General features: G+C 42.5%; 1 protein-coding gene across 3 annotated transcripts in view; it reads left to right on the top strand.

Moving 5' to 3' along the window:
• ITPR2 (inositol 1,4,5-trisphosphate receptor type 2) overlaps positions 1–26,615 on the top strand; it is a 263,261-nt gene that overhangs the window by 142,622 nt on the left and 94,024 nt on the right. For all 3 annotated transcript variants that reach the window (XM_054827703.1, XM_054827693.1, XM_054827713.1), the window contains exon 37: positions 1,765–1,873. In XM_054827703.1, coding sequence (XP_054683678.1) covers positions 1,765–1,873 — 109 coding nt within the window. The remainder of the gene's footprint in view (positions 1–1,764; positions 1,874–26,615) is intronic.

The raw sequence follows: 26,615 nt of genomic DNA, 5'->3' as shown, positions 1-26,615 counted from the left end.
CTACTTCTGTGTTAATGGGCTACTCTTCCTATTACGTTTCTCCAAATCTACAGCAGAAACTTAGACTTTACACGGTAGAATTTTCAAGAATTCATAGTGAGGCAGGGTTGGATGCTCAGGGCTAGATCTTTTTTTTTTTTTTTTTTGTGTAAAACAAGTAAATCTTTTGATTTTTATTTTAAAATGCCAACAGCTCTTTTAAAAATACATTTCACTGGCACCCCTACCTGGTCTTGAATTATTAGATGTTTTATTTGCAGTCTGTGCATTGGAATATAGTCTTGCAATTTTTTTATTAGTCTTCAAGTGAGATACCCTCGCTGCCCTTGAGAAACTATAATTTAAACAGAGGTAACTTGGGGGAAATGAACACATTTGGCAGCTCTCCTGACTCCTTGGCTTTTTGCATATTCTGCAGAGGTAGTGTTATAACAATATACTTCGTATGTTTGGAAAAAGTAAGTTAAATTTTGAGCTTGTCCCATCCCCTCTGTCCAAACTCCTTTCAAAGTCAAATCAAGTCGAGGGCTGCTGGACGTTGCCCGTGTAATGCAATAAACAGTTTTATGTTTTATTTAATTAACTTCCATGGCAAAGGAATGCTTTGCAGAGCTATGCAGGAATCCCAAGATAAAGACATAACTCTTTAAAAATATTGTTAGTACTGCAGGCCTGAGAGCTGCCTTGTTTTGGACTCGCAGCTCATCAAACTGGTGACCGTGACAATGGGTGAGTCCTGCACAGTGTCTCCGCTGAGCCCAGGATGGCATGAGCGCACTAACTTAGCAGTGATCTAAACACAATCCGTTCTGTTGGGTTACAGAGCACTGGTCCAGATGATGTGGTGTCATCCCTCCCAACCCTGTTTTTGGTGGCTGTTTGTGATTCAGGACCATTAACGGTGCCACCTTTCAGTGTACGTTGGTGGCCACAGTGCCTTTGCTGTATGCTGATCCTAGGCTGTAATTTGATGAACACTGTTCTATCCACCATAACCCAGCACTGGTACTGGTGGGAAAAAACCCCACCCCTGTCCAAGGCCTCCAGATTTCCTCCTTCCTGCTGTTTTTGCAAACCTTTCTCCAGCAATGAGGCAAACCAGTGCAAGGGCTTGCTCTGCACAGAGACAGAAAAGCTGCTTCTGGCTTAAGCTGACTGAAACCCAAACTCCCATCACGGTCTTAGTTGGAGTCAGAAATGTACCTTGTTTTCTGACGTGAAACAGTCTTGTAAAGTTGTTGTGTGAACGTAAATAATGGTTATGGTTCAACCAAATATCCGCATTTCTGAACGCTTCCATAGAAGGTGTTTGGCGATCCTTTTGGCTGGATGCCATTTGCTAATTATGTAATAAATATAACCGTCATCAAGGTTGGAAGGTGTAAAGGTTGTAGCTTTTAAAGTTTGCAAGATGCATGCTGAATATTGGCTAGCTTTAAATAAAGGTTAAAATAAATACATGGTTACCTTGAAAGAAAGAAAGGATGAAATACCAAGCAAGTTTGGATCTTAATCTGGAAGCACTTGTAAAAAGTAGATGCAGAATTCTGCCCTCTGTATGGGCAGTAAGATATGCAAATTGACACAAAAAACTCACAACACCTGGAAAGTCTCATTTCCTTTTTAATTGTGATTTCTCTTGTCTACTCTTATTTCCTTGCCTTGAGGAAAAATATAGTGACAGGCAATTTTTGCATAAAGAAATTGTTGTATGGCTTAGCAACAACGTGCAATGCTCTTTAAGATTTAATATTTTACTTTAAGGTTGATTAATCACACAAAGAAGCTAATGGAGAAAGAAGAAAAGCTCTGCATTAAAATTCTTCAGACATTACGAGAAATGCTTGACAAGAAAACTAACTTTGCGGAAGAGGTACTGCTACCATTTTAGTATTAAATCTAGAACTAATAGCATGGTATTAAAATGTTGGCTCTAGGACAGTAACAGAATCTGACATGATTTCAATTTTGTACATGTTTTGAAGATAATGTGGTGTCTTAGGAACAATGTGATAAGGCAGAAAGATTGGAACAAAAGACACTATCTGCCTTACATAGATAGTTTTGTTTCAGGGACTTGACAAGAGTCAAGGCAAGGAAGATGAAATGAATTAGCAGTAGCGAATATTACTATATATGGTTATTATATATTGGATATCCTGTAGTTCTGGAGACCAATCTTATGTCACATCTGACTTTATCATAAAATCAATTGGAAATATAGGGATTGTTAATTGCAAGTGTACAGTTCTTCCCTGCTGCCTGTGGTGCCAGACTTTTGTACTCCATACACTACTTAATGCTCGTAAACGTGTGACAGGAATATGTAATGTTTAAGCAGAGCTGCCGGTTTTGGGGAGAAGTGACATAGTCTGTACTCTGTAAGTGTCCAATTATTTCTTACACTCCTCTCTCTCCCCTTATGGCCAATTTTCTCTTGCAAAACCAAGTTTTTCAAATACCTCTTTCATCTTGCCTGTCCCTTTGGGTATCAGTAGCCAGGTTCAGATATACATGTCAGCTGTCCCTTCTTTTTGAGCCTGATCCCTGTGCCTTTTGTGTGGTTTCCTCTTACCTGTATTTCTGAGTCTTCCCCAAATTCTTTCAGTATTATTCACTCTTAAATATGAATCACAGAGCTATTATCTAATCTCTCAGTGCCGTCATTTTCATTTGTTCACAGCTGACATGTTTAGTCAAATATGTTCACAGGTTTCAGTTTACCTTGAGAAAAATATATTGATTACAACTCAGTGTCGCACTATTTCACTGTCTTTAGGCTTTTACACCCAAGTATTTTCAGATGTCTAAGTAATAGTGCTTATTCATATTATTGTACCTGGCAAAATTAGGCACCATTCAGGTATACTAGCTATGAGATTTGATCATAACCCCAACCTAACCTTAAGAAAAATAAAGTCTGCGGTGGTTAAGATGCCCATGCCTATTTCTGGGTGTTTGAGATTCTACTTTTCAAGTTAAATGTTTTGGTCCTGTCATATGAGGTGATAAAGTATCAACACACTCTTTTCTCTTTCATGATAGATGAGCCATATATTAGAAATGGGTAATATTCATAGTGTCTTTGTTTTGACTGTATATTATTTGTTTTGATTTCAACATATGGACATGGGAACATATTGCCCAGGCTTCTAAGCAACCTGCTAGACAGGATAAAAAAAAAATCTCAAGGCAGAACAGTGAAACGAAGGCAAAGGCAGTAATAGCAAAACATCAGCCTTGCTCTATGCAAAAACCACTGGTGCACACAGAGAAAACCAACCTCCTCTTCACCTCCTGCTCAAAGAAAAATGTGACTAGGCCTGGGCAGACAATTTTTTTTTTTTAATGTCATAACAAGAGTTTCACAGGTGAAGCAGATATTATTCTTAATTATTTTTCATACTTATTCTCATAGCTTTCTGAGTCCATAAAGCCACTGTATCACATGGAAAAACTAATTTGCTTTTGTAACTGCATGCTATGGTGAACTTTGCCAAACCTCTCCAAAATAATTGCATGGACCCACCAAAAGTTACCATCATCTCAGGACTACGGGGGATGGGGAGGGGAAAAGCAGTGCTTTAGTGTACGACAAGCTAGCAAAAAATGTGCCTGTTATAATTGCTCTTTGTACCCTGTTTTGGATGCTGATAAAGCGGCACCGAGCGAAGCCACCAGAGGGAGTGTGCTCCATTGGTACGGAGGGGCTCTTCACCCAGCCCGCCCAGCCTCTGGTTCTCCAGAGTGGACATAGGAGGTGTGTGCCCAGACCCCTCGCGTGACCTCCACCATCGCGGTAGGGCACGGTGGGTGGAAGAGCTCTTTGGCAAACAGAATTTCTCCCTCGTGCTTTCTCTCGAGTCCCATAGATTTTTTTTTTTTTTTTTGTACACCGAGGAACGTAATGAGTCAGTGCAAACAAATAAATGAGTAAACAAGCTTGTATGGTTTGCAAGTGCTTCTCTGGCTTGCTACTCTTATGAGTCATTGTTCATGGTATGGACTTCAGAATAGTAAAAATAGCACAATCAATCTCCTCTTGTGCGTGTTTCCAACTTTTTTTGAACTGTGATCTCACTGCCTGCAAAGTTATTCAACTATGTTAGGCAGATACTAAAAAAAATGACAGTAGTAAATATGTAATGGTAATACCAGAACAAAGCTACAGATGGATGCGTGACATTTTGACAGAAAGCCTGAGTTTGTTAATCACCCATCCTAATGGATTTTGTGTGATGAATTTGACAGAAATGGTAAACTTCCAGTTTCTGCAGACTTTCCCACAGTGAGAAACAAGGAAGAAATCATGAAATAAAATTTCTTCCTCTCTCCTTCTCTTCCCTTTACCTCCCACAGTTGAGATTCAGGTCTGGGAACCTTGCCTTCGTCTTTATCTTTCATTTAACCCCTGGAAGGTAGCCTGTTTCATTGAAGGAACAGGAGGCAAAGATAGCTGCAGGTGCTTATTTCACTCTTCTTATGCCTGTTCCTGTATCCACTGTCTCAAGTCTATTGTTGCGCCTCCCGTTGCTGGTGTGTTTCAGGGCTGCTCGTGCTCTCCCGGCTCCGTCCTTGGTTGCCCTTGCAGTCAGCCTTTGAGGCAGTGCTTGCTTGCGAGTTGTTTTGCTTAGTGCTGCAAGATCTAATCGTGTTGGGAATCAAAGTTTAATTTCAGAAGTTTGATTTAAGGTATATAAATGACGCATAAAACCTCTTGGTCATTGATTGGCTTTCATAAGTAATTGTGGGTGATTATTACGATCTCCCAGGAGTTCTACGTTAAGTCCTAGTCCTATTTGTATTGATTAGGTAACTAACTGGAATGAAACTTGATCTACAGCCCCTCTCTCACAGAAGGCTCTTCCAGAACAGCGTTAAAACACTTGGGTAAAGCAGCGCGTGGAGGAAGTCGACATTGCCTCTGTTCAGACAGTATCTGTGGTATAGATAAAAGCCTACTTTAGACTGACTGCTTAAGAAGAGAAACAGGAGAGACAGAAAGGACTGTGTTTGGACTAGATCTGCCCCATCTGTGTTTCTTTTTTTGTTGCTGGCCATTTTTATACCCGTTTTACAAAACTCATTTTACAAAACCAGAAGGATCTTGGTCTAGAAATTTTGAACTTTGTAGGCGAATCTTTTTTGTCCCTTCACCATAGCACTTGATTTCGGTGTAAATTCTGTGTGAATGCTGCCTCTAGACCTACAGTTTGAGTAACATTTCCAAAAACACCTGAGACCACTGATGCACGTCCACTTTGCAAATGACTGGAGCAGTTTAAAATCTTTGTGTTACCTTGCTGCCCAGCTGAAAGCAACTGTCCCTACAGCGGAGCTGGTGGGCCAGGAGGGGTGAGTCCTCCCAGCTGCTTCAAAAAGGGTTCAGAAGCTTAAATTAAATCCTCCCTCAGTGAATTGGATTGAGTTGTTGAACTCTTGACCACAGTGTGCTCATATGGCAACTTCTTAACCTGCTCCAGCTGTTGGCTTGTCAATGCCTTGGGCATGGATAACCTTCTGATATCCCAACTGTTCTTAAATGAGGTCAGCATCTCTGGGGGAAACAAACTACTCTCTCTGAAAACGTGTGTATATGACAAGTTTAGTGTAACGTTATTGGCTGATCAGAGTGTTAACGGATGATAATGCATTACAGAATATGGCAGAATCCAAACCTGTATGCCCTGCCAACTGGTAGTTCCTAAGGGAAACACTCTTAGAAATAGATTGAACCCTTCAGTAAGTGTTATTTGTGCTGCAGAACACAGACTTCATACTTCTTTCCTGCTTTAGTTGTTGAACTACAGTATAAATAATTGAAAACTGCATTTTTAAGTGTCAGTAGAACAAAGCCTGTGTAAGCTGCTTAATTGTCAGAAATAAGTAGTTGTGCTCTTTGCCTTTTTTGGAAAAAACTCACGAAAACTGCTGTCTTGCTCTTTTTTACATTTGCACTAGCTTCAGGATTTAAAATCACAGAAGTAGCTTTGTAGCCTTTCGTTTTGCAGTGTTAATGTTTCTGCATTCCACTTCAGATATGAAATGTAAACTATCCTCTCCTCTTTGTTTTCAGCAACAGCACCAAATATACATGTGAAAAAACAGTACAGCGTCAGTGCAAATACGAATGTATTTTATTCCTGTAAGATGTAGTCCCTGATATGGCTGCTCTTGGTCATTTTCTGCCAGAAGACCTGAGTCTTTTCATGTGGAGCTGTTGACAAAACTCCAATGAATTTGTTAAACGCTATCGTCCCAGTTCATGAATGTATTGATCAGTCAAGCCGAAACCAGGTCTGCTTCTGCTGGGGAAAAATGGTCTCCATGTGTCTTAGAAGCCAGGAGATGTTGCTGTGAGCTACTACAGTGTCTGCGAATTAGGCAGCATTCAGATAAATAGAATATGTAGGTAAAAATAAAAGGGGGAAAAAAAGAGAGTAATTCTGAATGTGGAGCTTGCTGAATGTAGTATACCTTAAAAGGATGCTTATTTTAAATGGGAGGAGGAACACAACCCAAAATTCCTTTATTTGTGTTACTACTCCCATTTTGGATTAGTGGCACTGCAGGCATTCTGAAGAATTACATTTAATTATTCACTATTTCTGCTGTCTGTTTTATTTGTGCTCGTTTATAAAAATGCCTGTGCACTAGCCTGTTTTTCCCAGTTGTCAATAGGCCATTCTCCTCACTAAGCTCGGTGTGGCTGTAAGGTAATAGGGGGTTAGAAATACTATAGGAGAACGTTTAAGCTCAGTGCTGTTTACATTGAATTTTTTTGAAAAAAATCACTTGTACATTTCAGCTGGTAAAGGATATTTTTGCAGTATCGTGCATTAAAAACTCTCTTGTTAAGAAAACAGCCACAGTTTGTGGGGTTCTGGAGGTGCAGGATGGAAGAAGAATGGTTACCTCTAGCAGTGCCAACCTGGTTGCTGTGACCAGCACGTACTTCTGGTGCGGTCAGGAAGCCGCTGCTGTGGCTTTGTCGTGACAGTTAAGTGATGAAGTATGGCAGAAAGTTCAAACGCAACTGGGACAACCCCCTCCATCTGTGACATGGTTTACGTGGAGGTGGTGGTCTGCCGCAGAACCGAAGCCTGCACTGACTCCCTGCAGTGGAGGATTCAAGCTTTGCTATAGCCGTGAATCCTCTGAGCCAGTAATTGCAGCGGCAGGAGCATCAGAGCTTTCAGATATGCAAGACTAAGAACTAAACGTGGTCAGACCCTTAAAGGGTGGTAATTTCTCATTATACCCGTATGCTGACATTTTACAAGCCCAAGAAATAAAACCTACAGAGAAACAAAGCAACGCAGCTTCACTTTTCCCCCCCTCTAGGCTTCAAGCTGGAATAATTAAGCAGAGAGAGAGCACAAGGCATGTGATACCGTTGTTTGTACTAGCTAGGTGGTGTTAGCCATAGTGCTTAGAGCCTCGGGCCACCAGCCACTACGGCGTGTTGTTAGTGCTGCGCATTTCTGGTGCTTTGACACGTGGTATCAGCTAGACCGTTCTGAAGTGGCATCCCTCATCTTTGTGGCATCCCTCCTGCGATGTGCATTGCTGTGGACTAGAGGAGGATACTGCTGAACGCTGTGGGGGACATCCCCCAGATACTCTGCTGGCTCTCCAATCGTGTACATTTATAGAGAGATTTATTTTGCTTCTAGTGCAAGAACCTGTCAGTGCAGCTACTCAGTATATGAAAAGCGTGACTTCTTTTTAAGAGGAGATTTTGGGGTTTTTTTCCCCAGTAACAGGTCCCATATGTTTGATCCAGATTTGGACAGTCATCTGCTTGTGTTTGGAAGCCTGTTCAAATCCACTTTACTTGGCCCACTTATGAGGTCCTTATAGTGGCCTGTGTTAAGGATAGTTTCAGGCAGAGTGCATTTGCTCTTGTTGACCTGGACAAGAACTTTAGACTGAAAGTCTCATATATTAAGGACAGATAGGAGACAGCACTTATGAAGTGTAACATCCTGATCTACTGAAAGACAAGAGCACTTTAAGCTGCTGCGGTTGGAGTGAAGCACGTGCCTAACTACTTTGCAGGACTAAGTGCATTCATGATTTTGCCCTCTCTTTAATATGTATAATTGTATGTATAATTGTTATATATGTATGTATAATTGTTAAGTGTCACCATGATCCAAACATATTATCTCCAGAGACTTTTGCTACTTTTAGCTCAGCTGAAAGTTGAGCGAGCAATGGTGTTTGCTACTTACTAGGACTTTCTTGCTTCAAAACCTTGATTTTTGTTTGTTTGTTCTCCAAGTCATAAACAAATCTAGCAGCAGGCTGAAAATACACCTGGTTGTAAACACATTTCTTCCTAAAGACTGTAGCCTCTCAGCAGTGTATATTTATCAAAATTTCAGAATACGGTCTGTTGTTATCCAGATTTGTTTCAGAAATACTAAGCCCCAAATCCTGAGTGATAAATTGTTTTGGAACTTGTATCATCTGCCGTTCTCACATATAATAGCTTTCCTCTAAAGGAGCATCTGATGCTGTAAAATGTTTTTTCTGTTGATACTGATTTAGACAGCATAAAACAATAACAAACTGGAGTAGCTTGCTCCTTGCTCTGAACTTCAAATGGCCGATTTCTGATCTGGAATTTCCCCTTTACACAGTGTATGTGACATAAGGATGCTCCTTATTTTCCCTTTCTTTTTTCATATCAATTCCTTTCTGTGGATCTGATCTTAAGAACAGCAAACCAAGATGATGATCATAACTGCCTGCAAACTTTTTGGCATCTTTTTCTATTAATACTACTTTTAGTTAAAGACAAATGGAAAAGAGTGCAAGTGAAGACAGCTGTTTAACAAATGAAACCTTCAGAGCTCTGAGTATGATTCATCTCACCTTACTCAGGTACAAAATTCATGGAACTGATCAGGATCCTTTATGTGAACAACAACAACTGGATTTTATTTTTGTTGTTGTTTTGAATACAGCTGGGATGGATTTCTCTAAAGCCTTCAGTTCATCTAGAAGTTAAATTGCATGCTCACTATAACTATTTGAATCAAATTCTACATCATGAACGCATCAGGATCAAGGATTTCTTTGTTTGGTCTTATTTATATATTTTAAATCATTAATATAGCAGCCAAGATTTTTAGGAATTTAGTAGAAGATTCTAGCAGATTCTAGCTTGGCAAGGGACTAGGTGAATGACCAAAGGTATGTTGTAGGTTAATATGTAAAATGAGTCAGCAGTTTTATCAAATGGTTCACGTCTCTAGGTGTGTGGAGTTTTGTGTGAAGACATATTCACATGCATAAATATAAATATTTATTTTTAGATGATGTATTCCTATTCCATCTTTTTTTTTTTTTTTTAATGAGCAGCATATTACCTTCGTGGTGGAGTCATATTGGAAGATAAATATTTGAATGTGCATTCTGTGTCCTACCATATTGTTTTGCTTTTAACGGAGTAGATGTTCTTGCTTAGAATATAAAGTGTCTGATATGCATTAATGCTCTCAGACTTACTTAACATGAGGAAAAACGTACTTCCCACGGCCACCCTAATTTTAGTGATTGGTGCTTGTTTAAAGTATCCAGTTGACATCCCGAGAGGCCTGTGTCTGTGCTTATTCGCCGAGCAGGAGCAATTCACGTGGGCAGGGTATGAAAAGCCCTATTTCCTGTTGCACCTGTCTGATGCCGGAGGAGCTACACTGAGGCGAGAAGGGGAGTTCAAAGGAACGTGCGAGTGATGAGTACGGGGAGAGAAGCAAATTGCGGGCATCCTGAAGTTTGGGATAGCTGCCGTTTTTCCTTGGGAGTTAGGAGAATAAAACTGCATAAGCTTTTTTCCCTGACTGTGAGACTAGAGAATGTTTCTCCCCACACACCTCCTGCTCCCTTTTCAGTATTAGTTGCTGTACAGAAAGTCCACGTTTCTGAGCAGTTTCTGTATCACTGCCATTTGTAATTTTTACTGGTGAGCACGGAGGATTGCTGCAGTATTGCAGAGACCACTGTGTGGCAACTGTGGACTTTTTCAGAAATGTCTCCTGTCTGTGGGAGCAGGTCAGCTGCTGCTGCTGCCACTTCTGCACAGCTGAATTCCCACAGCAGTCAAATGTCTGCAGTCGTGGAGGGGGCGAGAGAAAATGTCCCTTTGGTTTTGAATTTCCTTGGAAGGGGAAAAGGGTTCTTTTGTTTTCTGGGATTTTTTTGTTGTTGTTGACTGTCACAAATTTTCTGTTGCTTTATTTAATATGTTTGAGCAACAGCGCTGTTTGTACTTTGCAGTCACACCAGAGATAGCAGTGAGCAGAATTCAATGCATTGTATTAAGGATGGCCAATGAATATTTATGATAGACCTAGGGAGCCAGTAATAAAAATGAAATCGGCATGATGCCACTAGAACCAAATCTTTGATCTCTGTTTTAAGAGAAAATACAATAAAGCAGGGGATAATGGACTCATTATAATGGAATGGTTAGTTATGGTTAGTTAGGGCAATGTGAATAGGTGGCATTACATAAACTGCTTTAGTCCAAGATTTACGATTCAGAAACGTGTTTCAGGAACTGAGCTTCTACAGAAAACCTGTTTATGAAATTATTATGGTTTAGTCAGTCCAAACACAAGGAACTAAAGATGCATCTCTTTGAGATACCAGGATGGGCTATGCTCTTGCCTTACTAGGGGAAGCAAAAGCAGTTAAGAAGCAGCAAAGACCCTTCTACTCCACCTCTTTCTGTGCTTCTGCTCCTCATCTATCACCCTGTGAGCAGGTAGGGAGGCTCGAGCATTGCAGGAAAGCGGAAATTAGATTCCACTCCCTGACCAGACTGTCTTGCCGGATACCAGATGTGAGGGGACACTTGGGGTCATCAGCAGAGAGGGGAAGGCTCCCGGTTTGGCATCGCCCAGGAGGATGCAAGGGTCGTGTCGGGAGATGTATGCCCCAGCTGGAGCCACGAACCTCCGTCAGGAGCAGGGAGAAACCACTGCAATGTGCTGAAACAGCTTTGGGGAAGCCTAAAGAAGGAGTCAGTTTTTGACAGGGACAGGGAGCAGGAGCGAGTGAGCTATTTTTCTTTTTAATGGTTGCAATTACTTGCTTAACACCCCTGCCACACTAAGCAAGACGCAGAGGAGGGTTGATTCCAGGCCATAGATGAAAGCTGATCTTGAAGTCTCTGTCTAGCCAGACATGAGGAGGAAATGGAAACGCACTGGTTTTTTTGATTTGTTTCATACTGATGTAATTTCTAAGGGACTTCATCACTAATGACATCTGGCAAGGGATTAGTCCGTAATGTGGTCCAACTCCCCCCTCTCCCCCTGTTCAAGAAAAAGAAAGTATGTGCGATACTCAACTTTGGAAAACAGCTATTAAGCAACCACAGTAACTGCTTCTGATAGGATTTTTTTTTTTTTTTTTTTGTCTGATGAGGATTTTACCCAGCATGTTTGGCCTTGGAGGAGCGCCTGGATGGTATTGCCAGCTGGAATTGTCAGAGCTGCTTTGTCTTCTGTCCCAGGAAAACAGAAGCCTGGCGGGCAGTCACTCTCGCTCTTATTTCATATCCCTGCTTAGTCAAGAGTTGCCAACCCCAAGCACTGAAAACCCTGAGTCAGGCCACAAACAAATCACGAGATTTGGCTTGAAAATCATGAGATTATTTGGGATTTCTTTGAGTCTTTAGAGTGTCTGTTCTTCCAATTTTCTTCTACAAATCCCAGAGCTTGAAATACGCTTTATTGAATTATGCATTTGTTTACTTAAATGAAAGCTAGGTTACCTGACCTCTGGAGTTTGTGGGGAAAAGACCAGAATATCTAAATGACATGCGTTGACCAGGCTGCTCAATGAGGGGCCTGTTCTGGAGCTGGTGATTGCCCTGAGGACTATGAGATTAATTATCTCGGTGCCACTTTGACCCCTAGGCTTTTTGCAGAGAGCTTTTTTGTTGGGCAGAGCCTGAAAGTGTTCTTTCAGTTTATGGCAATGAACACTTTGTGCAGGTTGTGCCTTGTTTACCTTGCAACAGCTTTTCACGGAGAAGCACGTGGCACCTTGCCAGTGAGGCTCGATTAATCCATTTTCTTCCCACTGCAGTTTCGCCATCGCTCGGGTCTTGCTCGGAGCGCACACGTGCAAATGCTTTCTGCTGTGCACAGTCACGAGCGTAACGTGCTGACACAGCGTGGATGTCAGCGAGAGGCTCTGCTGGCGGTGAGCTGCGAGACAGAGAAATGTGCTCTGAAGGTTTGGACTAGTGTTGGTAACTCCAGATGCAGAGCTGTCACTTGGGCTTGGGGAGAGCACCTTATCACACTGAAAATTTCTCTTGGCAGAGTTGTCCAAAACATTTTGTCCCCAAGTACTGAGCGGTTACACTAGCAATGTCTCCTTATAGTCCTTTTTCCTGCAAGCTTATTCCCCCCCCCCTTTTTTTTTATTACCTTCCTTCTCTTTCTTGCAGAAAACTGGATTTTTTGACTCCTTAGTTGTACATGGTAACATTGTGTAGGGCTGGATGCCATTCTGTCTGAGCTACCCAAGAAATTTAGATAACCTTGACTCTTGGGTCTTTCAGTATGAAGACTTCTTACTGACCCCACGGGAACAACAAGCTTCGCTTGAACCAGGTGTTTTCTCAGCTCTGACCAGCGAGAGGTTCTCAGCTTGTGGGTTCCCCCCCAGGCCACTCTGCTGGGTGCAGTTTAGCCCTTTAGGAAATCATACTCCTCTAAATATACAAATATTTGACTGTGGCTCTCTAAAAATGAAAATCTTTGCATTTAAACAAATGCTGGAAGTCCTGTATGTTCTTGGGAAGCTCTTCCTCTTTTGCTAGCCAGAGCAGTTTTTTCAAAGGGGCTAGAAATGTTGCTGGAGAACAGGATATACAGCCTGAGCTCCCTTGATTTTGCAAAAAGACCCATATTAACTAGGTTGCTTTTGTGAGGCAGAGGAAATAACAGTGGTAATTCACTGCTAGCAATAAAGTGGGTGATGGTCAGTAAATTTACCCTGATGGCACAGAGGATTGTTCTGGTTATATGTCACAGTCTTTATTAAATTTGTCCTGGTTGTTGCTAGCATTTTGTTCATGTAGTCATTTTAATTCTGACAATAAAACTGACCATAAGGACCTAGAAGGAGACTTTTGAAAAACATAAGTTGAACAGTTTAAGCTGTCCTTTTCTTCTTTTTCTTCACATTTAAATATTCTTACAGTGAATAGCATCATGTGTGGGAAAAAAATCAGATTATTTGAGTTTGGATTTTTGTTCTGGTGCTGCGTGTGGAAATGTTTTAACAAAAAAAACCCCACCAAACCCCAAAACCAAAAAACCCACCCACCTCAGCCAGAGTAACAAGTTTATGAGATTACTTTGGGCTGTGGTGTGCTTAGTCAGAAATGAGTAATTTGTATTGCAGAAGTCTGGGCAAAGTGCTACCTATTTCTGCCTGTGTGTGCAAATAACCTGCTATGCCACACAGCCAAAGGAAAGAGAGTCAAATGAGAGGAGTGCTGGCTGCGTTTGAGCATGCCGAGCACGCGTGTTGAGCTGGGGTTAGGAGGCGGCAGATGAACTGGCTCCTTCTGGAGCCCAAATTGATGCTCTGCGAGGCTGGTTAGGATGGTTTGCTCTCCAGAGTGTGGTCTGCAGAGAGCCGCTTGACTTAAATGAAGCTGTTTTATATAAACAGATTTATTTCCATACCTATGATACTGAGAGAGCTTGGTTTAACTCAGTAGCAAATTCTAGCATACCAGGTAATCTAAATACAGGTCTTTTACTTCCTTTTTTAAAAAAAAAAAAAAAGAAAAAAAACAGGAAGTCAACTAGTTGACACATACTTTAATTCGATATGTATTTAACCTAATTTTTAAACCCTATATACAATTTGAAACTGGAAAAAACAATTCCCTTTTTAAACCACCTCTATCTTTACTATTTTTGCACATACTTTTCCTTTTCTCTATGTTTTGTTCTGATTTTTAGCTGAAGAAAGACTTTATCTGAGAGCAGGAAAGGAAGTGTTGCTGGGATAATGTTTTATTTTGAACTAGCCAACAGTTTATGGCTTCTGTGTCCTAAGTTCGGTACTTTGATCACTATCTGTTTTGCTACTAATCCCTATGTAGCGTGATTTTACTATTGAACCAGCTGGGGCACTGCCCCACGCAAGAACCGTGAGGTAATAAAATCAGAGTAAATTAAAAGTGTTTTCTCAAGCCCTCTGCACAATTCTGAACTATTAATTTCCCACTGCAACGTTGCCAGCTGAAAAGTAGCTGCTTTATTGCCCCAGACTGCGCCGTGCACGTACATCTCCATCGTCCAGCAGGGGCCTCCAAAGCCACAGGAGGTGGCAAACCAGCCGCCGGGCAGCTGCAGCAGTGCACAAAGGGGCTCTTTCAGACACGTTCCTGCTAGAAAAGCACATGTGCAGCTAAAACAAGTTACAGTGCCCATCTGACTTGAGCAAGAGCCACCCTGGGGAAACTGCCTTCTTTTTTTCTTTTTTTCTTTTCCTTCTGAAATTGAATAGATATATTGCCCTAATGCTTGTTTCTGACTTGATGAACACCGTGTTTGGACCCAGGACTTGGTTCATTCTGTATTCTTCTCTTGTGAGCAGGGTGGCTGAAGGATGAGGGAAGGGAACTGATCTCCCCTCTGATGGGCTACTGGAATATAGCATCGCTTTTTGCCCCGAGTCTGCTGCCCAGTGATGTACCGTCGCTGCGGACACGTGTCAGTGCAGCAGAGGGTACTTTTAAGTATCACAAGCTAGCTCCCGTTTTGGGCTCATCTCCAGAGGACCGAATGACTCACCTACAAAGAAGGTCTCTCTGAAAGTGGAAGCAGGACTTTGCGTATGACAGTGCAGAACCTAGCAGTTGGCAGGGTGCCCATTTTCTCCTCCCTAAATCAAGCAAACAGTGTGCTCCTGGGCTTTGTGAATGAAAGATTTGTTGAAAAAAATTGGTATGAAGTCTTAACAAACACTGATTTAGTAAGCTTGGCGTTCGATTATCTACATAAATTCTTGTTCTGAAGTTGGCTTCCATTGGGAAAAAGCATGCTTTTTAAAATTTGCTGAAATGTTGGCACGCGTGAAAAGTCACTTCTTGAGTCGTACAGACTTAAGAGACTCTTCTTGCTGTGTTGGCCAACTTGACTTGCAATGCCCGTTCTCCTGAAGGAAGAACTCTGGGTCGAGGTGGCTCCAAAAATCTGCAACCCAAGAGGGTGATCCAAGAAAAGACAAGGCACAAGGACTTGTACGTAGTACCTTCCTCTACAAACCAGATGCCGAGCGTGGGTGGGGTGGCTAGCGGCTTCCACGTCAGTGAGCTGGATGTGATGTGAGACTAGCGCGAGTTCGGACGTGTGCTAACCCCGCACTCCTCCCAGCGCTCAGCTGTCATCTGTGGCTGTTGTATGTAGCAATGCAGACCTGCAGATGGTGACGCTGGTAGGAACCCCCTTGCCTGAAGCGGATCTAGCCCTCCTCTCGGACATGGGGAGGAGCGTGTTTTATCCTCAACAGCTCGTATCTATCCATTATTACATACTGCCTGCCTTGTTTGTGGAAAATCGCTCCAGGTGAGCGATACCTGGTGTGCTAAGTATGCCCCAAGCAGCAGAGGGCTGTTACCCAGACCTCTCGGCAGGTGCTCGGCCACTGCTTAGGACGAAAGCCGGGCACGGTTGCGAGCAGGACGTGGAAGAGCGGTCCCTCACCCGGCCTCTGGCCCCTCCGCAGCGTGCGGGGCAGCCGTCAGCCGGGCCGGGGCTTGCCAGCTCCCAGACGGCTGCAGGGATGCTGCGGCAAGCGGGAGGTGCCCGAGGTGCGTGTAGGTGGCAGCCGTGTTGGCAGGGCAGCGCGCTGCGCTGCAGGCTGCGTTCCCCCGGTGTAGCCTGGGGTGAGCAGCCGCGGGGGGCGGTGGTGCAGGGTTTTACCTTTACTGTTCTACGTCTCCCAGGCTGCTGTAATCGCCTTTGCCTGGCGAGTGATTTAATGAACCCTTTGGGCCGGTCGGAGGAACGGCGGTATCTCCCATTTGCTGCCGCCGAGCTCCCCCCCACCCCCGCCCCGAAACGTGTGACTGCGCACGTGAGCGGCGGGCAGGGCCGGAGCAGACGCCGCTGCCGCCCGGGCGCTGAGGCGGGGGCGCGCGCGGTCCGTCCCCCTGTGTGTGTCCCGTCGTGGCCCCCGCCCCCCCCCCCCCCCGGCCGGCGGCGGCACCGTGCCGTTATGTAACGCCCGCAGTGTCTGGCAGCGCGCGCCGGCGGGGGCGCGTCACGTGTCCCGCGGTGCTCCCGGCCCTGAAATTCAATTAGATTGCTTTGAACGATCGTGAGCCTGCATGAGATAAGCCCTTTTTTTTTTTTTTTTTTTTTTTTTTTTTTTTTTTTTTTTGCTGTTAGACACTAGAAAGCAAATGGGTTGATTAGCTGCACGGGAATTGATAAATTGCTCTTGTAATTCCGGCGGGGATATTTGCATTGCATATACATCATCGTGCCACCGAAAAGAGCCTGAAATTAAGCATTATGTAACCTGGCTCGAACAGCAACAACAGCAGCAGCAACAAAAGGAAACAAACAACCGTCTCTCCTCCTCCTCCTCCTCCTCCTCTGCCCTCCCGTTGCCAAAAGATCACAGAAAAATGTTTTGTTGCTGCTTGGCGGAGGGCTTTTTGCCATTGCCTCTAAAAGCAGTTTCGCAGGCAGCAAAGCTGACTCTTCAGGTTTCGGGATGATTGACAGGTCAGTCGTCAAGAGGCTGACGGTTTTGGCAGAGGATGCTGGTTTGCAGACACTAAAGTTTGTGCGTGCAGGTGGCCTGTTAGGACTTTTCATAAATTACTTTATATGTGAGACTCCCTCGTGGCATTACACAGGGGTGTCTGTATGAAGCTGCAAATGTTTGTGCCGTAAACCTCTGGCCTTTTATCCAGTTCTCTGCGAAAAAAAGGTCCTGTGACTGCAGAGGGGGGGAAAAAAAACCACCAAAAACACCCAACATGGAGGAGCCAGGGCAGCTTAAAATTTAAGCAACAATTTTTATTAATAAGCAGCTGAGGAGCAAATTGATGTAAGGGAGCTGAAAGAGAAGCGATTCCCCCATCCTCACCCTGCAATATTCACCCCATCTTTTCCCCAAAGTACGTTTTGAAATGTCATCTCATTCTTCCTCTGATGGAAGCTAATGTTCATTGTCTTGGCCTTGAGAAGAACAATATTGCTGCCCAGGAGCTGTGAAGAAACCAAACCCTCTGAAATTTTAAGCTGTATTAAATCTTCTCTGCTTTCTAAGGGCCCAAATATACTGTTTACAGGCAGCCTGATTGCATGGCAGTCAAAACATTTTCTTCTTAAACATTTCCCTTGCCACCACTATAGTAAGAAAATAGCCGTTTATAAAGCTGTGCTTGCAACAAAATCCAATGTTGTTTGATAAGATCAGGTATGCTGGTTGTGCATTTGGGGAATATTCAGCAAATAATAATATCACTTTATATGATACACATTCTATTATCCTGTATTTATTATATTTCCAAGAGAAAGTTATTGTTGGAGTTCCTTCTTTTATTAATAAGCATCACAAAATGGTATTTTTCTAGTGCTTAGAGGTTTTTTTCTTCTTTTCTATTTCTCTTCCCCTGTTCTTTCACTTCATTTCTATATACATAGTTAACATACCGGCGTTTAAATATACATTGTGAGGTATAGTTACATAACCTTGTCTTGCAAAGTGCTGAAGAATGATCCCTGGCTTTATCTTCTATTTTTTAAAAAGTAACAGGTTTTGTGTATAATCTAACACAATCAAAAGACAGAGGGAGGCATGCTTGTGGCTACGTAAGGATCCTTTTACACAAATCAGAACAAAAATAATACAAATTGTACCCCAACAAATATCGTATGCTACATTTACTCTAGCCAGTAAGTCTTAAATCTGGAGTGTATAAATGTGTTTGCTAATGAGTGGATACTGAGTTGATTTAATGAGTTCGTGATGCAGTCGGTGACTGCTCATTATCATCAGAGAATTTAACTTGCTGCAGCAACGCAGAAAATAAACGAGTGTAGTTCAGACTGGACTGTGCTGCGAGTGAAATGAGAACTTTTCCTCTGTGCGGCTTAGCAGTCTTCGGTTTCTGCTTCATATTAGCTGTTCTGAGCTGTATTTTAGGATTCTTTTATCATCCATCGCTAATCCATCCCAGGAGGGTTAAGGAAGTGGTCCCAGACCCTGCCTCTCATGGGCAGAGGCAGTGCCCAAACAGGTAAGGAGAATCGGAGGTCTTGACAGCTGGAGATTAACAGCGTGCTCCCTCTCAGGATAAACAACCATTCTTCTCCCAAGCTGTGATGAGAGAATATTTGGACTCCGGTTATCATCTAACAGGCGTTACAGGAGATAAAGGAGCTCTAAAGGTGCAGAAAGCTCTAAATACAGCTTGAGCAGGTCAAATCGCTTAGTAATGAGGGCAAGTCAGGAGTCCTGGTTAGCTCTGCTGGTGACTTGGTACGGTGTTAGACCAGTCGAAGGAAAACACATTCAGATACCGCTTATGGAAAGAATATAACAAAAATCCTCACTTTTTATTAGTTTTTGTAGGGCTTCATTCCTTAGGTATCAACGTGCTCTCAGAGCTGTGGGTTAGTAGATACTGCAGAAGCACAGCACATTAATAACAACAATGAAATTTGTTTTATTTTGGAGTTGGTAGAAAACCAGTGTCCCTCTAGTTTAGGGTATAAATACAGCAGAAGAGGTTTGTGTGTTTGCACTTCAAAACAAAGTTCTTTATCCTTACAATATACAATTAAAGATAAAACTGATTCATTTTCTTTCTCTCTGGTGCAGAGATTTAGAATCTAGCTCTGATTGCTTGTGCTTTGCTGCTATGGCATGATTTTTACAGAGTGCTGGAACTGAGAGATGTATATAATGAAACTTTAAAACTGTACCGAGTTTTGGAAATGTTCACCTGCTTTTTTAAAAAAAAGCCAACCTACAGAGAATTTTAAAAATAGACCAAGTCCTCCTGGAATTCAATTACAGATGCCTGCCAGCTGCTTCCCCTGCCTGGGACCCGCATTTCAAGCTTCTCTGTTCCTCTGGATGTTCCTTGCAGGGGAACAGCCCGTGTGACATGACTGATGAACAGACAGATTGGAGAGAGAGGTGCTCGGGTACGGACTCCCCTGCCATCCCTCCATCCCACCTGCTGCTTGGGCTGTCCTTTCATAGTCACGATTGGAGCTGTGCGATTGTTGTACAATGTGGATACCGGCTGTGTGGCTACTGCTGGGACTAGCACTTTATTCTCATGCTATGTGCAATGACTTTTTGAAAAGCTTTTTATTTAGGCCCGGTAGCACTGCATCTTACAAAAAAACATTATAAGAATCCCATCTTCTTGGATCTGTATTCTGGCTGAGTTCACAGGCACACATTACATCCCCCATTTGCTAAAACACTGAATTGCAGACCCTGAGCAAAACTTCAGGCTTCATTTCCCCAGAAAATATATGCAGATTGTAATATATTTGCCCATAAACGCATGCGCTGGATTCTCCCATAATATGGACCCTGCCCTTAAGGAATTGTTTCCAAACTTGTAGTGCAGAGTCAGAAAAAAAAAAAAATTAAAAATTTAAAAAAAAAATCTGTGCTTACTTATTAAATTACATGTACTGTCTTTTGTTGTGTATCATCCTTTTTGGTCTGGTCACAGATGATTCAGCTGTCCGGTTCCAGGAGAACATTTTCCAGCAATGTCGTTTGGATGTAATCCTCTTTCTGGTATTGTCCTGTTTTACCCCCATAGGCTTTCTGAGCGTGTGTGCCCATCTGTGTGTGGCAGTGGCAGGAGCTTTCCATCCAGTCTAGCTGTCTGCAGGATCTCACTGGTTCTGTGCTGCCTTGCTCTCTTGGGTATCGTTTTACTCTTTGATTGGGAAGAATATGGTTTGAGGGTTTGTGGCAGAAATTCATTTACTAATTCATAGGGGAGGGAAGTGGGGGAGGGGAGGGAAGGGAAATAATTCTTTGGTACAGAACAACAATTCTCCAAGGACATAGTTACAGCATTTCTTGTTAAAGTACAACGTGTTTGTTTTCAAATCGTGTAGAAAATGCAGTGATTCTGTGGCTTAGGCTATTGCATTCTTAACACACAGCTATGATGCTGGGGCAGATACAGCTGTTCCTGGGCTGAGCAGTTCCCTGCTTCACGGCTGGTCCCACTGATTTCAGGGGAAACTACTTATTCACAGGTCTTCACATAACAAGACGTTCCTGCCTGACGGCTGGAGATGTGAAGTTGAATGCTATGTTTGATTTGAGATCTCTCAGTGATTTTTAATTTTGATGTAGGGGTCCCAGCAGAACTGCATTTAATTAAGAACCTGATCCGTAGCTTTTAGATTTAACTATGGGATGTGCCTGCTTACAGTGTACAGTGCTGCCCTGCATTAGGGATCCCTAGACTAGCTCCACATTAACTCATTAACTAATTTCACTAGCAGCATTGTGCAGCTTCCCTTTCTGGTCCTGTCTTGTTTTGCGTTTTCTGAGGTTCCTCTCTGTAGTGTTGCACGGATGCACCCACAGGTTCTCAGGAACTGAGCTCAGATTTGGTGTTAAAATCGAGCAGTTGTTTGTTGTTTGATATGTAGATTATTTTTTTGTCTTCATAAGATTTTAATTTAGGTTAAAGGTCGAAGCTTCCGTATTTTATTTTTAAAGGAGCCCGATACCTGTGTGATAAACGCAATGAAGCTGATGTCCAAGAAGCAGAAGTGCACGTAGCAAGTCACTGGAGCTGACAGATTTCAAAGGGCTGTAGCTGGTTGTGTAAGCCACTAGCTTGGATGGTTTGATGTAATGCTGTTTCCAGACAGCGTGGGGATCGCATGTGCCAGTGCTGTGTGTTGCCAGACAGAAACCACAGCAATTCACCCTCAACATAATTACCACCTACAGCAAGGCTAGCAGCTTTTAAATGAGGAGGAGTGGGATTCTTTCTCTAGGAAAATACCAAGGAGTTTATGTCTTGCTGTAAATCTACCTAATTTTTCATTAGAAGGGCAAGGAATAGCAATGAACCTCAGCCAACATTGCACATAATGAATTATTTTTAAAATACTCTCTTTGATGTTGAACTGTAGCACAGGCAGAATCCAGAAAAATCAGGTGGCGCTTCTTAAAACTTGTACAGTGTTAGAGATGCTTTTGGACGTGCGGCGTAGCTTCTGTTACATGTGAGGCTTTAATGTCCGTTTTCAATACCTTGTTTCCCTCTATCTGGATGCTAAGATTAATATTATTATAATTATAGCTCCAGCCACTCACAGGCTTCTTTTGGATGGTTGTTTACTTAAAATACCCAGGAATGTTGTTAGAGGGGAAAATACCAAGTTAAAATTTTATATTTAATTATTTACTTCCTTTTCCTACCTATGTTACTAATTCTTCTCGTTAATTCATTAAGAATCAAATTGACTCACGACTATTAAGGTTGCTTGTGTGTGGATTTGGGGGAGTGGTGTGTGTGTGTCCTTCATGGAGTGCAGACATGCAAAAATAGATACTTGGGCGTTGATTGTTTTGCTGTGCTGATAGGAGCAACGGATCAGGGAAGTGTAAGGTGGCTTCCTTTGCACCTGATCCAAATCCCATTAAAGCCAGTGAAAAGATTTCTAATGATATTAGAGCCGTGACAGGATCACTCCAGCCACGTTTTCCTTGTACCCTTGCTGCTAGCATTGCCCGCTCAGCGTTCACTGTGGGCTGGGCTCTGGATTCCCCTCCTTTGTGTTTGCTGAGCAGCATGAAGGAATCAGTCATAAGAAGCAGGAAGTTCTCCACTCTTGCCCACCAAGAAACTGGTCTTTACTGGTTTAGAGGTTTCTCACTCATTGCACCTGCTCCTCACTGTGACAAAACTAGGGTAGTTGTAGTACAAATGTTGGTCGGGAGAGCTTAGATCAAACCAAAGATTATTTTTTGCCAATGACTCGGACTGCATGGGGACCTAAGCACCCACGCTGCTGTCAAATAAGCTAAGTGGGCCCTTGGCGCCGTGTTACTTTCGAATTTGCCTGCTTAGTTTGCAGATAGAATCAGTTACTTTGGCATTTATGTGATCTGTATTATTCCTTCTTCTAATTACAGGCACAAAGAAAGAGTGATATTAAAAAAGTGGTCTCTTGCGGCACAGATTTAGCGTATTAGTCATTTCGATGAAGAGTTTAGTTTTTGCTTATGCCCCTTGTGCATTGTACGGTACATGCCACAAAGGCTGAAAGATGGTTCTGTGCTAGCAAAAACTTAGGGTGCCTTCAGTGCAAAATTTCTTGCAGTATATGGAAACTCACCCACTGCTGAAAACATTGGACAAAGTATGGAAGGGGAAACCGCGTTCCCCTGCTACAGCTCTGCAAATAGTTGGAAGAATACATGTTATTTGATTAGGAAACATTGTAGGTGTGCAGTCTATACATCTATTCAGCTCAATAGAGCTGAATGCACCTGACAGGCACACCATCTGCATCTGAGATCAGCTCCAACTTCTCTGCTTACTTCTTAGCTTGTACCTAGCAGCTCTTCCAGCACGTTGTTGTTCAGCAGCTGTGCATTATGAAAGGGTTTAACCATTACAGCTTGGCAATAAATATATCTGTAATCTTGTTGTAGAAGCATCTCGATTAGTGATGTAAGAGCCAGCTATGAGCACCGCATTCAATCCATGTAAGCTCCTAGTTGTGGAATAGTTTGTATTATAAATCTCCTTGAGATGGATTTTTCATCTCCTGATACGTAACACTAGCCTCACCTGCACCTGAACTTCTTTTGTGTATAATTTAATACCAGAGGCAGGAGAAAGCCTCTCAAGTGGTTTCCTATGAACCTTTGCTCTAGGGAAGGAGGAGAGAGATGGATTCACTGTCTGAAAAATGGTTGACTGTTGGATCAATAGATCGGATAGTTTGGTTGGCAGGGGTGAATATCCTTTGCCACTGTTAGACACAGTGGTATGAAGCAGATTTTCTTTTTCTGCTGAGAGTGTCTGTCTGCCAGGTGGAGTGGTATTTAGGCGAAGAGGTGGGCTTGCAGTCATGAAGCCATGCTCGTCCAGCTAAGAAGTCTATGGCACCTCTCAACTGCTGAAGGCATTCAGTAGGCACACAGCTTACTGCCCAACGGGCACATTTAGCATCTCCCCACAAAGACCCAGTGATCTTTGAAGGATATGGGAATAGAGTATAACTTTTCATATGAAATAGCTGTCCTTTAATGTAGTCAGCGTGTGTGATACCATAAACCCTGTGGTAGATATTTACAGAGTAACTTGCACTGTTACAGGGAATCTTTAAAAAGGAAAGCTTTTTGTAATCAATAATTGAGTTATTTTAACTCTGGCTGCGTCGTCTCCTGTCTCTCTTGTGTTGGCTCAAGTTTGGAGTCCTAATTTAGGTAAAACTTTAGGCAGGAGGACAGTATTCCAAGACAAGCTGCCCACCTGCAGGTCCCATTCTCATCAGTGCGAGCCAAGGACCATAGCATCTTTCAGGAGTGGACTGTAAATGAAGGCCTGCGATATCTGGCCATTTCCTCTCAATCCTGCTTTTGTCTTTTGCTTTATGATATAAGATTTATGTTCACATGTCAAGAATCAGATCATAATGCTTATCTCGGAACTCATTGTTATTTTGCAGTGTTTTTATGAGGCTAGTAGCCTAATGCTGCAAAGTTGTTTGTAATGTTTAGCTTCTACACCTAAAGCAGTGAGGTATCCATGGTAACTGTCTTGCCTGTACACGGTACCCCAGGCTGCCTTTTCACACAGGTCAGAGCACGCACATTCCCAGATACTGACTCAATTTAGTCTGCCTTAAACATCAGGTATTTTAAAAAAGAGAATGGCTCTGACTTTTTTGCTTCAAATAGAATTTTGTATTTAATTAGCCATTTGAGCCTCTGCATTCTGCTAGTGAAAGCAATATAAAAAGCCTTTGCCACTGTAAATACAGCTGTCGCCCAGACCTATTAAAATTAAACCTATGTCTTGTGTTGAAAATGTTAAGGGCTTTGCAGCAAGGAAATTCCAAATTAAAGTTTCTACTCCACCACTGAAGAACCATCCGAACGTGGAGTTTACAATAGCACAATTTCATTTAGGTCCTCTGTCAGGTACTCAGTATATTCAGTTTCCTTTTGACCTCTCTTGTAGTTGAGGGTGCTCCAGGATTAGACTCCAAGGATTATCCTTCTGCCTTCCCCAGCTTCTTGTTGTTGATTTGCAAAGTACACGTTCATTGAACATGTTCCTGTTCTAATCTATAATGATTTCTTTGCTGTTGTCTGAGCTACTTATCTACATATACCAAAGCTTGAGGAAAATTCTCTGCAAAACTGAACGCTGTGCTTTGAACTTTTTTCACCTGCCAGCCTACTTCCATCTTAAGCTTGTCCTGCCCTTTTTTTGACATAATTTTGCTTCATCTTGGTTTGTTCTGTCAGTTCCAATGCTTTTGCTATAGTGAATCATCAGGTGTGTTTCTTCTGAGTGTTCAGGTTAGTGATTTGAGCGTGGAGGAGGAGCAACAGGCTCAACTTTTAAGCAGATGCTTCTTTCCCAAATGCTCGCTTGCCCTTTTCCAGTCTCCTCCAGAGCTCTTTTACTCAAGAAGGAGGCATGATTACCAGAGTTACTGAGAGGGAGAAGCTACAAATCAAGTGTCACATGTATTATAATGTGTCATTGGTACAGCCAGGGGACAGGGAGGAAAAAGGCAAATTCAGAGGGGACAAGAAGGAAGAAAAAGATGGAAGACAGCAAAGCAGGAGAGACAAAATCCAGATCCTCTCCCGGTCTTCTGCATCATCCCTTCTGCACAATATAAATCTGTCAAGCTTTTGGCCGAGTCTCGGCAGCTCTGGGTGCCACAGCTAGAATACTAATACTTGTTTCTATGTATAGTGAATTTTAGGCCGGAGAAGGACATTAAGTATGTAGGCAGAGGCATCTGCGTGACACTCAATCCTTAACAGTCAAAAAGCCATTTCATCATCAAGTGAACTCACAGGGAGACAGAAAGGCGCTTAATATGTATAGGAAACCAATTTATGTAACAAAGTCATTGCAAAGTTGTAATTAATCAAAGGAACTAAATAATGGTGACATACTGGGCAGTGTTATTTAGGGCTAAATGAGGGATCTGGTGTTCATAGGCTGTCATCAGAACTGAGAAGTCTGATGCTGTGGCTGTCTCTGTCGTGCAAAGGCATCTTTAGTGTCTTAGAGGATGAGGCATTTTGGACTTTGTTGGTGCAAGAACAGAAAAGTCGTCTGTGGGAGGCAGAAGGACAAGTTTGGAGAGTTACCTGGCTGGGCAAGTGAGCATGGGTATCCAGGTCAAGACCAGCAGAATGTCTCGGCTGAAGAAGGGAGCCCGGAGCTTTTCTCTAAGAAGCTGCATTTTGTTCAAAAGTGTTTCTACCTGCCATCATTTTTATATAAATCAGTAGTATTTTGCTAAGCAAAGATGAAGACCAGTAGATGAAATGCAGACCTTTTTCATGTTAGGATTTTGGTAAGGTACTGTCTTGTTACAGAAATTCTACTTTTTGCCTATTGAATGTAGGGTTCCAGCTGATATTTTGGGTCACTGTAGTGCTCTGCTCTGGGTGCCTGCTCATCAGAGATTTCATAAAAACAGATTTTTCTCTTGAATCTACATTGCACTGGTTTTTGGATCCAATGCAAACAGACGTGGTACACTACATGTTCTCTTTTAAACACACGCAAATTGCCAAAGAGGATTAAACCAGGGGATTAAGAGTGCTGTCTCTCTGTGTGGCCATCACCAGATGCCTCAGAAGGTCTAAGAATCCACACTGTAGGCAGAGTTGAAGTTTTCTATTCTTTCTGAAGTCTTGGGATAATCCTTAACAGTAAGATCATAAATCTGTGGCCCCTAAAGCATCAGATTTTGTCATCTTTCCCATAGTTGTTTTTTTAACATTTGCTATTGTAACTGTTTTGCTTGCTGTCTATAGAAATGTTCAAATCCTCTTTGAGTCTTGCTGAATTCTTGGCCTGGGTGACTTCTATGGTAATGAATTCTGCCATCTAATTATGTGTGGGTTAACGAGTATTTCTTTATCACTTTTTCACTGACCATCTTTACATTCCATTGAAGGCCCCTTCTTCGGTGGGAGAGGAAACAGGAAATCCCGACCTCCCTATCTCTTCACCATTCGTACTTTTCTGTACTCCTGCCACATTTTTTCATCTCTTTTTCCAAGGTGAACAATCTCAATCTTTAATACGACGGTTTTTCCACACGTTTGTGTGCTCCCAGCACATCTCTGAGCCTTGTAGGAGATGGTAACCTATAGTAAACACAAACTTCAGATGAAACTCTGCCATTGATCTAACTTAGGGCACTAACTTTGTCTGTACTATTTCCCACCGTACTCGACCTTTTAAGAAGGTTTTCACAGAGATATACTAACTAAATGCAGCAGCAGTGCTGCATTCAGAACAGAGGATTTTACTAATAGTGAGAATAGCCTGA

This window comes from Grus americana, chromosome 1 (genome assembly GCF_028858705.1).
Source record: "Grus americana isolate bGruAme1 chromosome 1, bGruAme1.mat, whole genome shotgun sequence".
Taxonomy (NCBI): domain Eukaryota; kingdom Metazoa; phylum Chordata; class Aves; order Gruiformes; family Gruidae; genus Grus; species Grus americana.
The sequence above is the reverse complement of the archived record's forward strand: the minus strand, read 5'-3'. Positions and strand labels throughout refer to the sequence as shown.